Source organism: Acanthochromis polyacanthus, chromosome 7, assembly GCF_021347895.1.
Source record: "Acanthochromis polyacanthus isolate Apoly-LR-REF ecotype Palm Island chromosome 7, KAUST_Apoly_ChrSc, whole genome shotgun sequence".
Taxonomy (NCBI): domain Eukaryota; kingdom Metazoa; phylum Chordata; class Actinopteri; family Pomacentridae; genus Acanthochromis; species Acanthochromis polyacanthus.
Genome location: NC_067119.1, coordinates 35,003,308 through 35,018,447, shown reverse-complemented (window position 1 = coordinate 35,018,447; position 15,140 = coordinate 35,003,308). Strand labels below are relative to the sequence as shown.

At 39.1% G+C, this 15,140-nt stretch overlaps 1 protein-coding gene across 1 annotated transcript in view; it reads left to right on the top strand.

Annotated features, from left to right (window-relative positions):
* Nucleotides 1–15,140, top strand: part of ogfod2 (2-oxoglutarate and iron-dependent oxygenase domain containing 2) — an 82,097-nt gene that overhangs the window by 64,910 nt on the left and 2,047 nt on the right. Inside the window, 2 exon segments of the mRNA XM_051950713.1 lie at nucleotides 13,170–13,294; nucleotides 13,741–13,998. Coding sequence (XP_051806673.1) covers nucleotides 13,170–13,294; nucleotides 13,741–13,998 — 383 coding nt within the window.

Genomic DNA, 15,140 nt, shown 5'->3' with positions numbered 1-15,140 from the left:
ATTTTAATTTATGTGTTAATTATGTTTCGTATCAGTAATACAAGTCTAAAAAAAATGATTCAAATGATCAAGTTAACACAATGAAGTAAAGAGTACTGGTAATCTGCAGCTATTTTCATAATTTCAAGGTAAAATTCTGATGTGTGATTTTCTAGCTTTGCAGATGTGGAAATCCAATGCACTGATTTCTTATACACAGATGCTTTTGGTGTTTTTTGTTGTAAAATAAAACAAGGCATTTATCACTGTTGGAAATTATTACAGGTATTATTTGTAACACTTTCTAACATTGTATGGACAAAGCAATAAATCAGTTAATGGATAAAATCATTTGTATTACAGATGCTATCAACAGCATGTCTTGTTCATTTTATTTAGTTGTCGGCCTTGGATGATGAGGTCCAGTTACCAGGAGCACTAGTCTGCAGCTTACTGGTTCCGTCCTGCAGCTCCTCCACGCTGTCCTCCTCTCTACAGACCAAATCAAGTAAGATATGTTTAGACTATGCAGACATCAACATGATCAGTATGTTATCTTTTGACCCATCCTAAAATCACAAAATAGAACATTTACTTTAAGTTAACTGTGTTCATGAAAATAGAAAATAATTACTGACAACTAGTACTTTTTGGTGCTTTTATGCAGGAAAAGGGAACCAGGAAGCTGCTGTGGATCCTCTGCAGTATCTGGAGAGGTCAGAGGAACGGTTCTTGGAACAGATCGGAAGACACCAAGACGTGACCTCTGCCATTCTCCAGAACATCCAGAAGATGAATGAAAACCTTGGTTGCACTGATGGGACGCATGGTGTCGGTGCTGGAGCAACTGTCCCAGAATTAAACTGCATTGTTGACTATTGGCTTTTCTAGAAAATAAATCTTTTTTAGTACTTCACCTGTTTTGTATTTTACCCATGCACTTTGGGTGAATAAACAGAAATTTGTGATGAGAGATGCAAATTTTGTCTATAATCTACAGAGACTTTATTCAGTGTTCAGTGCACACTTTTGTTACACACATTTTGACAGATAAGCAGTTGTGTTTTTCAAGCAGATTTTAGTCAGAAACATCAGTAGCATATGTTGTTTTTTCACTGTTACACCAATCTAGGTAGATAAACTGCACTACTGCAGCAGACATATTATTGAAATGTGCTTCTATTATGTGTCTACATACGCTGCTCACAAATAGTTATTCAACTTTTGGGTGAAATTGATGGAAAATATAAAAAGTGCATGCTGTAGTGATATATCATAAAAGTAGGGTATTTAACTAGAAACATGCAATAGTGATTTCCTCATCTCAAAAAAATTTATTGAATCAAAAGCTAACAATAGTGGAGGGTATGTCACGATAAAAATGTCTCAGTTTGGACAGAACAGCAGCCTTCAGCTGAAATCCAGTACAATTGTGTCCCACCAGTGGCGTGATCATGGATGTGTCCAGGCAGCAGCTGACCTCTGCCTCGTAATTAGCCTTAAGACCAGCTATAAAGATAAACATAGATATTATCATTATCATCAACATATGGTGCATGTGTTTAACCTTTAAGCTATGTAGGGATGCAAATGTAGTCGAAGCTAAGTAGCTAAGCTAATGCTAACACGTTCAGTGTTCAGAATCAAAACATCTCTAAAAATTACCTGTTTTCTCAAACGTAGTCGCCGTTCCCTGTGACAACCATGAAGACAGATAGATAATCACAGAAGAGCTCATCTGAAGAGCAAATGTCCAATAAGGTTCCTGTTTTTGTTTGCCATGTCCTTCCAGGGCTCAGTAGGAAAAAGTTTGAATATATGGAATGAAACTTTGAATAGATGGAATGAAAATCTGAACATTCTATATTCTGACTTTCATTCCATATATTCCGACTTTCATTCAATATATATCGACTTTCATTATATATATATATCGACTTTCATTATATATATATATATCTCAACTTTCATTATATATATATATATATATATATATCAACTTTCATTATATATATATCAAGTTTCATTATATATATATTGACTTTCATTATATATATATCAAGTTTCATTATATATATATATCAAGTTTCATTATATATATATATCGACTTTCATTATATATATATCAAGTTTCATTATATATATATCGACTTTCATTATATATATATATCAAGTTTCATTATATATATATATCGATTTTCATTATATATATAATTTCCTAAACGGCATGCCATATATATATATATATATATATATATATATATATATATATATATATATATATATATATATTCGTACTTTCATTCAATATATATTCAGTCTTATTTTCCTACCAAGCCCTGGAAGGGACATGTCGGTATGGCGAAACAACAATGGAGGACACCTACCTGGACGAGAGTTTTATTTTGAAATCGGCCTGAAATACGCAGACATTCAAGCAGTGCGATGCACTTCGAGTCTGCCTGATAATGGTAAGTTTTATTTCTCCAACATCCTGCTGTTAGCCTACTATAAATACGCTAGCTACAACAGTCCCACATCAGTGTTATGAACGTTCCGCCAGCTCACGTGGTCTGGACACCGGATCAGTGATTAGAGGTTGGCATTGAACTATTGTTTGCCAGCCAGTTAGCCGCTGGTAAGCTAACAAGCTATGAAACAACTCCTTATAAAATCAGAGGAAAGCAGCAGCAATATTTCATTACAAGACCTGTGTTCAAAACCTCCCACGCTGTTACACAATGACCCATTAATCATATTACTGACTGCTCAAAAAAATTAAAAGAACACTTTTTAATCTAAGTATTGCCTCAAGTCAGTCAAACATGTAGGATACTGATCTGGCCAAGTAAGTAACAGAGGTGGTTTTCAGTCAGTTTCAGCTGCTTTGGTGTTCATGAAATTAACAGGTGCACTAGTGCACCTGCAGGGATAACAGTGAGACAACCCCCAAAACAGGAATGAGTTTACAGGTGAAGGCCACTGACATTTTTTCCTTCCTAATGTTTTCTGACTGTTTTTCACTAGTTTTGCATTTGGCTAGGGTCAGTGTCACTTCTGGTAGCATGAGGAGATACCTGGACCCTACAGAGGTTCCACAGGTAGTCCAACTCCTCCAGGATGGCACACCAATGTGTGCCATTGCCAGAAGGTTTGCTGTGTCTCCCAGCACATTCTCAAGCGCATGGAGGAGATTCCAGGAGACAGGCAGTTAGTCCGGGAGAGCTTGACAGGGCTGTCGAAGGTCCTCAACCGATCAGCAGGACAGGTGTCTGCTCCTTTGTGCAAGGAGGAACAGGATGAGCACTGCAATAGCTCTACAAAATGACCTCCAGCAGACCACTGGTGTGAATGTCTCTGACCAAACAATCAGAAAGAGATTAAATGAGAGTGGTCTGAGGGCGCAGCATCCTCTAGTGCCCGCTGTGCTCGCTGACTGGCACTGTGGAGCTTGGTTGCCAACACAGGAATTTGCAAGTCCACCACTGGTGCCCTGTGCTTTTCACAGATGAAAGCAGGTTCACCCGGAGGGCATGTGACAAGCATGAAAGGGTCTAGAGAAGCCGTTGAGAACGTTATGCTGCCTGTAACATTGTTCAGCATGACCGGTTTGGTGGTGGGTCAGTGATGGTGTGGGGAGGCATATCCATGGAGGGACGCACAGACCTCTACAGGCTGGACAATGGCATTCTGACTGCCTTTAGGTATCAGGATGAAATCCTTTGACCCATTGTCAGATCCTACATTGGTGCAGTGGCCCTGGATTCCTTCTGGTGCACGACAATGCCCAGTCTTATGCGGTAAGAGAACTCATGCAGTTCCTGGAGGATGAAGGAACTGTTACCATTAGTCGGCCCCCATGTTAACCTGACCTGAATCCAATAGAACACCTTTGGAACATTATGTTTTGTTCCATCCAACACCATCAGGTTGCTCCTCAGACTGTCCAGGAGCTCAGCGATGCCCTGGTCCAGTTCTGGGAGGAGAATGAATGAATGAATGAATGAATTTATTTTGGTCAGACACTTCAACACAACATTATATTCTCAATTTCATCATCATAACCAAAATGGGATGGGCATGAAGCAAGTGCTTTTTTTCCAGCCCACCCTGAACATTATCCAAGACAGCTTAACATTTGTCATAAAGTACAAGTCGAAATAATAATTACATTTCCTCACTTAAAAATCAATAATACATAGTCTTAATTAGAAATGGTCATTCTGTATCCATTAATTATTTCAGCTTTTATAGTTTTTTTTAAACTTTGACAGAAAACTCGTTAACTTAAGTTGATCACTAAGATCATTCCATAGTTTAACCCCTAAAAAGGAAATACATCTTCGCTTTTGTCTAGAATTAGCTTTACATAAGGTAAATCGGTGCAGACCTCTTAAATTATTATGTTCGGGTCTTGAATTAAATAAAGATTGAGCACCCCATGGAAGGCTCTTTCTTGAAGCACAGTACAAGGTTTCCAAAGTCTTAAGCTTCACTAGGTCTCCAAATTTTCAAATATTCAATTTTATGAAAAGCGGATTTATTGTGTCACGAAAGCCTGCTTTATTAATTATTCTTATTGCCCTTTTTTGTAGTTTAACCAATGGATCAAGGTATGTTTTACAGGCATTTCCCCAAATTTCTAAACAATAGGATAAATACGGTAACCCCAGAGGAGATACCCCAGGACACCATCTGTCGTCTCATTCAGAGCTTGTCCCGGCATCATCAGTCATGCATACAAGCACATGGAGGCCATACAAACTACTGAATACCATTTTGAGTTGCTGCCAAGGAATTTCAGCAAGATGGACTAGCCTGCCACATCAGTTTTTACTTTGATTTTGGCATGTCTTGAATTTAGCCCTCCTGGGGTGTTGATCATTTTCATTTCCATCAAACAATGTGGCATCTTTTCATTCCTAACACATTATCCAGTCCATATCAAGGTAAATATCCAGTTAGTTTTTTCTCCACATTTGAAATATGATATGTTTTCAAAGTGTTCCTTTAATTTTTTTTGAGCAGTGTATATGGTAATAATTGAAATTTCCCTTGAAGAAGCAGTGAACTCTTTGTGAACACATTTTAATTTATGTGTTGATTATGTTTTATATCAGTAATTCAAGTCTAAAAAACTGATTCAAATGATCAAGTTAACACAATCTGCAGCTATTTTCATAATTTCAAGGTAAAATGCTGATTGTTGTGCGATTTTCCAGCTTTGCAGATGTAGAAATCCAATGCAATGATTTCTTATACACAGATGCTTTTGGTGGTTTTTAGTTGTTGGCAAATAAAACAAGGCATTTAGCACTGTTGGAAATGATTACAGGTGTTTTTGGGAACACTTTCTAACATTGCATGGACAAAGCAATAATTAATCAGTTAATGGAGAAAATGATTTGTATTACAGATGCAATCAACAGCATGTCTTGTTCATTTTATTTAGTTGTCGGCCTTGGATGATGAGGTCCAGTTACCAGGATCACTAGTCTGCAGCTCGCTGGTCCCATCCTGCAGCTCCTCCATGCCGTCCTCTCAGTAGACCAAATCAAGTAAGATCTGTTTAGACTATGCAGACATCAACATGATCAATATGTTATCTTTTGGCCCATCCTAAAATCACAAAATAGAACATTTTCTTTAAGTTAACTGTGTTTATGAAAATAGAAAATAATTGCTGACAACTAGTACTTTTTGGGTGCTTTTATGCAGGAAAAGGGAAGCAGGAAGCTGTTGTGGATCTGCTGCAGTACCTGGAGAGGTCAGAGGAACAGTTCTTGGAACAGATCAGAAGAGCCCAAGACGCGACCTCTGCCATGCTCCAGAACATCCAGAGGATGAATGAAAACCTTGGTTGGACTGATGGGACGCATGGTGTCGGTGCTGGAGCAACTGTCTCAGAAATAAACTGCATTGTCAACTACTGCCTTTTCTAGAAAAATAAATCTTTTTTTGTAAATTCCTTTACTTTTTAGTTATTTTACTTAACCTGTTTTGTATTTTTGTCATGCACTTTGGGTGAATAAACAGAAATTTGTGATGAGAGATGCAAATTTTGTCTATAATCTACAGAGACTTTATTCAGTGTTCAGTGCACACTCTTGTTACACACATTTTGACAGATAATCGGTTGTGCTTTTCAGGCAGATTTTATAGACCCTCCAGAAAAACGCGATTATGCATTAATCACCAAAATGCCACTGATTATGCGGGGGTCAATTATTTCCCAAAAGGCTGCATAATCCCCATAAAACAGCGCATAATTCCCGGAAGAATCTCACGTTTCCACGAAAAAAGAGAAATATGCGGGCCCCGCTTGATTTCACAATTTCCGCATAAAATGAGAAAACTATAACCAATACTAGAAAAACACTCAGAGAGCACAGACCTCCGCCAGGCCATCTGTTTGTCTGTTTGTCTGTTAACTCAAAAAGTCATGGACGGATTTTCACCAAATTTTTACAGAATGTCCGGAAGAGCAAAAGTAACAATTGATTAGATTTTGGAGGTGATCCGGATCACCGTCTGGATCCAGGATTTTTTTGAAGGACTCTGTACAATTGAGAGATGGGCCATCTATCAACTCGACTTTTTGAGTTATGGTGTTAACAGACAAACAGACAAACTCCGATGATTACATAACCTCCTGGCGGAGGTAATAAATGGAGTTGTGAGTGAGTTTTTATGTGACGCCCGGCCTGACGTCATCAGTTTGCGCATTCACACACACACAAGAAGCACGAGCTGATGCGGCGCGCGGTGCTCAGAGGCAAAAAGCAAGAATGGCGACAGCTCAAAGATCACATTTACCTACGAATATTTCAGCCAGAGACCGGGCAAAACAGTACCCAGATTTACTGCACGAAAGTGGGGGGGAAACTTTTTTGCACCCCGTGTAACATCGTTCTGGAGCACCGAAGAAAATCAACCGTGTTGCAGCACTTCAGAAGTGAGGAAAAATGGAAGGGAAAAGGGTAGCTTAGTAACAGGATGTAGGAGAAGAATCACCTTTTTTTTCCCAGTTCTTACATATTTCGCATCTTTTTGCATATTTCACAACTATTCGCATACTTTGCAACTTTCTGCAATTTCCCCGCATAAAATGGCATAAAACCCCCGCATATTTATTCGCATAATCAAGGATTTTAGCCTGCAGAATCAAGGATTTTAGCCCGTGGAATCAAGGATTTTTGTCCGCGTTTATTGGAGGGTCTAATTTTATTCTGAAACATATCAGTAGCATATGTTGTTGTTTTTTTACTGTTACACCAAGCTAGGTAGATAAACTGCACTACTGCAGCAGATATATTATTGAAGTGTGTTTACCTTTACGTGTCTACATACACTGCTCACAAACAGTTACAGTGCCTGGCGAAAGTATTCGGCCCCCTTGAACTTTTCAACCTTTCGCCACATTTCAGGCTTCAAACATAAAGATACAAAATTTTAATTTTTTGTCAAGAATCAACAACAATTGGGACACAATCGTGAAGTGGAATGAAATTTATTGGATATTTTATACTTTTTTAACAAATAAAAAACTGAAAAGTGGGGTGTGCAATATTATTCGGCCCCTTTACTTTCAGTGCAGCAAACTCACTCCAGAAGTTCAGTGAGGATCTCTGAATGATCCAATGTTGTCCTAAATGACTGATGATGATAAATAGAATCCACCTGTGTGTAATCGAGTCTCCGTATAAATGCACCTGCACTGTGATAGTCTCAGGATTCTGTTTAAAGTGCAGAGAGCATCATGAAGACCAAGGAACACACCAGGCAGGTCCGAGATACTGTTGTGGAGAAGTTTAAAGCCGGATTTGGATACAAAAAGATTTCCCAAGCTTTAAACATCTCAAGGAGCACTGTGCAAGCAATCATATTGAAATGGAAGGAGTATCAGACCACTGCAAATCTACCAAGACCCGGCCGTCCCTCTAAACTTTCACCTCGAACAAGGAGAAGACTGATCAGAGATGCAGCCAAGAGGCCCATGATCACTCTGGATGAACTGCAGAGATCTACAGCTGAGGTGGGAGAGTCTGTCCATAGGACAACAATCAGTCATACACTGCACAAATCTGGCCTTTATGGAAGAGTGGCAAGAAGAAAGCCATTTCTCAAAGATATCCATAAAAAGTCTCGTTTAAAGTTTGCCACAAGCCACCTGGGAGACACACTAAACATGTGGAAGAAGGTGCTCTGGTCAGATGAAACCAAAATTGAACTTTTTGGCCACAATGCAAAACAATATGTTTGGCGTAAAAGCAACACAGCTCATCACCCTGAACACACCATCCCCACTGTCAAACATGGTGGTGGCAGCCTCATGATTTTGGCCTGCTTTTCTTCAGCAGGGACAGGGAAGATGGTTAAAATTGATGGGAAGATGAATGGAGCCAAATACAGGACCATTCTGGAAGAAAACCTGTTGGAGTCTGCAAAAGACCTGAGACTGGGACGGAGATTTATCTTCCAACAGGACAATGATCCAAAACATAAAGCCAAATATACAATGGAATGGTTCACAAATAAACGTATCCAGGTGTTAGAATGGCCAAGTCAAAGTCCAGACCTGAATCCAATGGATTCAGGTCTGTTAAACCTGAATCCATTGGCTCTGTGGGCAGAGCTGTGAGCTCTGCCCACAGCAGAGCTCTGCCCACAGCTCTGCTGTGGGCAGAGCTGAAGACTGCTGTTCACAAACGCTCTCCATCCAACCTCACTGAGCTCAAGCTGTTTAGCAAGGAAGAATGGGCAAGAATTTCAGTCTCTCGATGTGCAAAACTGATAGAGACATACCCCAAGCGACTTGCAGCTGTGTGGCGCTACAAAGTATTAATGCAATGGGGCCGAATAATATTGCACACCCCACTTTTCAGGTTTTCATTTGTTAAAAGAGTTTAAAATATCCAATAAATTTCATTCCACTTCACGATTGTGTCCCACTTGTTGTTGATTCTTGACAAAAAATTTAAATTTTATATCTTTATGTTTGAAGCCTGAAATGTGGCAAAAGGTTGAAAAGTTCAAGGGGGCCGAATACTTTCACAAGGCACTGTATTCAACTTTTGGGTGAAATTTATGGAAAATGTAAAAAGTTCATGCTATAGTGATATATCATATGTAGGGCATTTAAGTATAAACATGCAATAGTGATTTCTTCGTCCCAAAAAAATGTATTCAATCAAAAGCTAAAAACAGTGGAGGTTACTGTATATCACAATAAAAATGTCTCATGACAGTTTGGACAGAACAGCAGCCTTCAGCTGAAATCCAGTACAATTGTGTCCCATCAGTGGCGTGATCGTGGATGTGTTCAGGCAACAGCTGACCTCTGCCTTGTAATTAGCCTTAAGACAAGCTATAAAGATAAAAATAGATATTATCTACATATAGCATGTCAAACCGCTACGTAGTGGATGCAAACGTAGTCGAAGCTAAGTAGCTAAGCTAATGCTAACACGTTCAGTGTTCAGAATCCAAACATCTCTAAAAATTACCTGTCTTCTCAAACGTAGTCGCCGTTGCCTGTGACAACGATGAAGACAGATAGCTAATCACAGCAGAGCTAATCTGAAGAGCAAACGTCTCATAAGATTCTTGTTTTTGTTTGCCATCTCCCTTCCGGGGCACCGTAGGAAAAAGTCTGAATATATGGAATGAAGCTTTGTATATATGGAATGAAACTTTGAATATATGGAATGAAAATCTGAATATGAAGAGTTCATTTGCAAAAACAGATAACTCCATTTTGATAAATTTTCAGAAAACTTATTTTTTTATTGTTTACTTGAGATAATATCAATCAAACTGAAGTTGAGTGTATTTGACTCAGTAGTAAAATACATGACAAAATAGAGAAAAAATAAATTATTAGTGTTATTATTATTATTATCTCAAGTAAACAATAAAAAAATGAGTTTTCTGAAAATGGAGTTACCTGTTTTTGTAAATGAACTCTTCATATATGGAATGAAAATCTAATTATATATATTTGTACTTTCATTCCATATATTCCAACTTTCATTCAATATATTCCGACTTTCATTCCATATATTCTGACTTTCATTCAATATATGTATCGACTTTAATTCAATATATTTTGACTTTCGTTCAATATATTCGTACTTTCATTATATATATATAATTTCCTAAACGGCATGCCATATATATGAATATTTATATATATATATATATATATATATGTTAATAGACACACACACCTATGCACCTATGTATACTGAAGTAGGTTTTCCAATAAAACCTTCCACGGGAGCTTATGGGTTTGGTTTACTTTCTTTTTTCCCCGTTTTGATTCATCCTCCGTTCTCAAACCAAACAGCAGGGCTTTCCTTTGGAGTTCCCCTTGTTTATGGTTCATCCTCCGTTCCTGAACCGAACAGCAGCGATTTCTTTTGGAGTACTTGTTTTCTGTCTTTTGTTGGAACTGTAAGAACAGCCGTAACCCGCTTCCTTGTTTGGATTTTTCTGTTGGATTGATTGGAAAACCTGGAGTGGATTATTTATATTGAATGGGTCGGACTGTAATAAGAAGGGGTTAGAGAAAACCCGGACTGGACTGTTTAAAAATATATGATTTGTGTTGATTTTTGAAGCATTGTATTCTTTACCTTAGCTGTTGTGTAAGGTTGAAATATCTAATTCAAAACCAAGGTTTTATGTTTCAACATCAGACCTTTGTAGGGTGCAACAGTGCATTTTAGTTGTACCGCTACAGCTTAAAGCCAGGACGGGATCTGCAACTACTTTGCGCATGCACGATTCATCTGCCGTCTGGCCACAGAGTGATGTGGGTCTCCTCTAAACAGAAAGTGGGACTGCTGCGGGGCTCCTACACGGACCGCCTGTGAGTGCTTTGGGACGGGGAGGAGCTCACAGCAGCACTTGCTGTTTGTTGAGGACAGTAGGTGCAGAAAGTTCCGAGCTTGTATGTCAGAGTCTCTAAAACACCAGAAAAAGTCGCTCAGTAACTGCAGAATGATCCGTTTTCCTGTCAGTCTCCAAAACGGCAGAAAGAGTTGCTAGATTTGTCGCTAGTCGCTTTGACAAAAAATTTCGCTAGGACGCTTTGGAAAGTCGCTAGATTTAGTGAGAAAGTCACTAAGTTGGCAACACTGTGCGCATGTGCACTGCTGAGCTCTGCATACACTTACTCTAGAATGGTTCAAGGTCAGTTTACTTGGATGAACTGAGTTTTATATCGCTTTAAGGAAAATGAGTACTGTTTACTAGTACTATGAGTAATACAATCCACGAGTTTAATTAACAGGATAGTGAAAAATAAGTAATGTATACTAATGTGATTTATGTATGCACAGTTATTACCTTTTAGAGTGTAGTCTACTAGTACTCATCACTACTGTCCTCATCTCTGTCCCTCATCTCTCAACTGGTTTTTGAAGGCAAAGCTGCAATGCAATGCAGAGACTTTATTGACTGAGTAGCGTCACGTGGGATGACTGAACTCATATGTAATTGGTCTGTGTGTTTCTGAGCTGATAGACCAATGATAAACACTGGAAAGCTGCACCGGTAAAATAGAAGCGACCTGTCAAATTTACACCTGTATAGACGGCGTCTGGGTCCGGATCCGGGCCGCGGTCCGCCCATTAGTGAGCCCTGTTCTAAGCCATACACCTTCACCCATCCCATACAGCTTCACCGTTTCCTAACACAGAGAACATGAATTTATGAACGCAAAAGTGAATGTTATGTCAAAAAACATACTGGTACATATGTTTGCGCATTTTTAAGTTTTTACATGGAAATTCGGGACCTTTTCTAGTGGGTATACGGCGTATACCTGCGTGTTTACACCTTTGGGTATACGTATCGTTGCGCATTTTAAAATGGGTATACGGAAATTTGGAAAATTTTCTAGTGGGTATATGGCGTATACCTGTGTATCACGTAGACTACACCCCTGGTACACAGACGCGTATGCCACCCTATTAATTTTTTTCTAGATCAGCTCCTGCTAACCACTGAGCCACTGTGTAGCTCCCCATTTGCACATTTGTACCTCAGTCTTGCACAGAGAGCAAACATCACGTTCTATATGTCAGATTGATTCGGCTTTCATGTCCAGGATCATCACTAATGATAAGAGTTTGGTCCATGGCTATAACCAAGAAAACAAACAGCAGTTTTCTGTGAAAGAGCCTGCAGTCTCCAAGGCAGATGAGGGCACACCAGGTCAGCAGCTTAAACAAGAGCAAGGTCATCGTTTTGTTCAACATTAACGTGGTTGTGCACTGTGAAGTCATCTTGCACAGCTGGACTGTCAACAATGTGTTGGACTGTCATGTCCTGAGGGAGAACATTTGCCCCTCCACTCTCCCTACTTGCCAGATGTAGCTCCTTGAAATTTCCTTTTTGTTCTCCAAAACAAAATTCAAGCTGGAGAGTAGCTGCTGAGAGTAAAGTAGTGAAGGAGACCCATGGTGCTTGAAATGCTTATAAATCAGAGCTTCTAGGAACCCTCCAAATGTGGCAGAGGCACTATGAGCAGTGTATCGCTGCACAAGAAAACAATTTCAAAGGGGGCTGGAGCCAAATTTAAAGGATATTTGCTATTTGCAGGTATCGATTTTTTTTTTTTACTTTTGCATAATAGACATGAGGAATTTACACATTTTCATTATGTTGACAGTATGAATATATTACATTTAGGATATTCATTTTAAAAATGCACGCCTTTCAAAGTAATTGTTTTTATCTTTTAAATGCATTGGGAGACCTCTGTAGCTCTCCTACATTGTTTGGGAACAGATGTTTAAATGCTAATAGATATTAGCAGCTCCTGTTTGATTGCAACATAGATGTAGTGGCACTGGATCATTTTGATTCTGTAAAATACTTAAAAACATGACAGGCAAGTTCTCAAGTTATAAAGAGTCTTTTCATGTCACATTTAAGTAGATTTTTGGACTTTGTTGTAATGGACATCAGACATGATGGTATCCTCAGTTTAAACACTGGATCTAAAATATGTCTATTATACTGTGGATGCAGATTTGACTGAGTTATGGCTCTGAAGGAATATGAATTTTGAAAATTTATAGTCATTTCCACCATGATCTCAAAGTGTTTATGTTGATTATACCATGGCATAACAGTTATACAATGAGCATCTTTCATTTATTCTCCTCTTTCTGTTAAAGCCCCGAGGGTGTATCACCTGCCTGTGTTTGAGAAAAGCTTCTGTGAGGAGCTTATGGAGGAGATGGAACACTTTGAGCAGTCTTCAACCCCTAAAGGAAGACCCAACACCATGAACCACTATGGGGTAATGAATCCAATGCTACCGGCTGAAACACTGTTTAACGGCTGCTCAGTCGTCCGTATTTCATTTTAATTGATGCTGTTAAAATGATGCTCCACAGGTAACATTGAGCAATGTATATATGAGCAATGGTAACATTGCTCATATAAATTTTTGGAACTCCTTGAAGTATGAAAGGTGTGGTGCAGGCAGCCACGTGAATTTTCGAGGAAAGTAAGGGAACGTCCAGGGTTATTTCACAGTAGCATTTATGCAGTATAGTGGACCACTTAAACAATTAATTACATTATGTGGCTGTTAGCTGTAAAATAGCACTCTTAAATCTTAAATAAGGACCATATAAAAGTCACAAATCCTTTTGACTTTAAAATGTAGTGGTAGAAAGGTTGTGGATACATTATCTACAAGTTGCTTTATTCATGATATTCTTCTATTTTCTCTCTCCCCAGATTCTCCTCAATGAGCTGGGCTTTGACGAGGGTTTCATCACACCTCTCCGTGAGCAGTACCTGCAGCCAATCACCTCCCTGCTGTACCCGGACTGTGGGGGGCGCTGTCTGGACAGCCACAAGGCCTTTGTGGTTAAATATGACATGAATGAAGACCTGGACCTGAGCTACCACTATGACAATGCAGAGGTCACCCTCAATGTTTCACTCGGAAAGGACTTCACTGAGGGGAACCTTTATTTTGGTGATATGAGACAGGTGATACAATACTGATAAAGCTCTCAATGCTGTTATTACTGTTGTACAGACAACAAAATAGCATTTTAGGTCTACACCAATCAGCCACAACATTGAAACCAGTTGCAAACATTGTGTAGGTCCCTCATCATGCCTGGACTCTACAAACCTCTAAAGTTGTCCCGTGATATTATGGAGTAAGATTACTGTCAAAAATATTCATCCACGATTCTAACCATTCGTATTCGTAATGTTAAACATTTGTATGTTAATAAAAAACTTGTACACAAAAAACCCAAAATAAATTACAAGAAGTTGGATGCGTTATTTACTTGACCTGTGACGCGTCACCTGCCCCGGTAGGTCCACCGAGTCCACCCGGCGTCTACTCTTTATAAATGTCAATGTATGGGTCCACCGCTGCCAGCAATCGATGTTCGATTACCTTCCCCTGTGACCTATGTGACGTCATTTCAGTATTTTTCTACTCGTACCCATAAACTTGAATTCGTCCTCACAAGGTAGACAAGTCGTAGAAATTAGAGTTGCACTCACAACTTTTAGGTTCATACTCGTAAAAACAATCCTAACCCTAAATTTATCAAACTCATGCATATGACAGCAGAATTTTGTGTACAAGTTTTTTATTAACATACAAATGTTTAACATTACGAGTACGAATGGTTAGAATCGTGGATGAATATTTTTGACAGTAATCTTACTCCATATGATATTAGGTATTAAGATATATGCAGCAGATTCTTTCTGTACTCAAATTGTGGATATGGTGCCTCCATGGGTATGACTGGTTTTCCCACCTGGGCACTATCCTGCTGAAAGAGATGAAGCCATCAGAGAATACATGAAGGGATGGAACGTGGTCTGCAAGAATGTTCAAGTAGTGGTATATGTCAAAGTGACATCCACATGAATGCAGGAACTGATGATTCCCAGCAAGAACATTTCCTTCTTGTGTTGGATCGGTTTACATTGGCCAGTATTTTTCCTACATATCAATTAACTTTGAACACCCAGACCATGTCACCAGTTCACAAATTGCTCTTCCTTCTGCAGTTTTTGGAGGTGCCAACCACAGCATGCTAGGAACATCCCACAAGACCCGATATCATCTAGCATCACAGTTTGACCCTCATTAAAGTCAC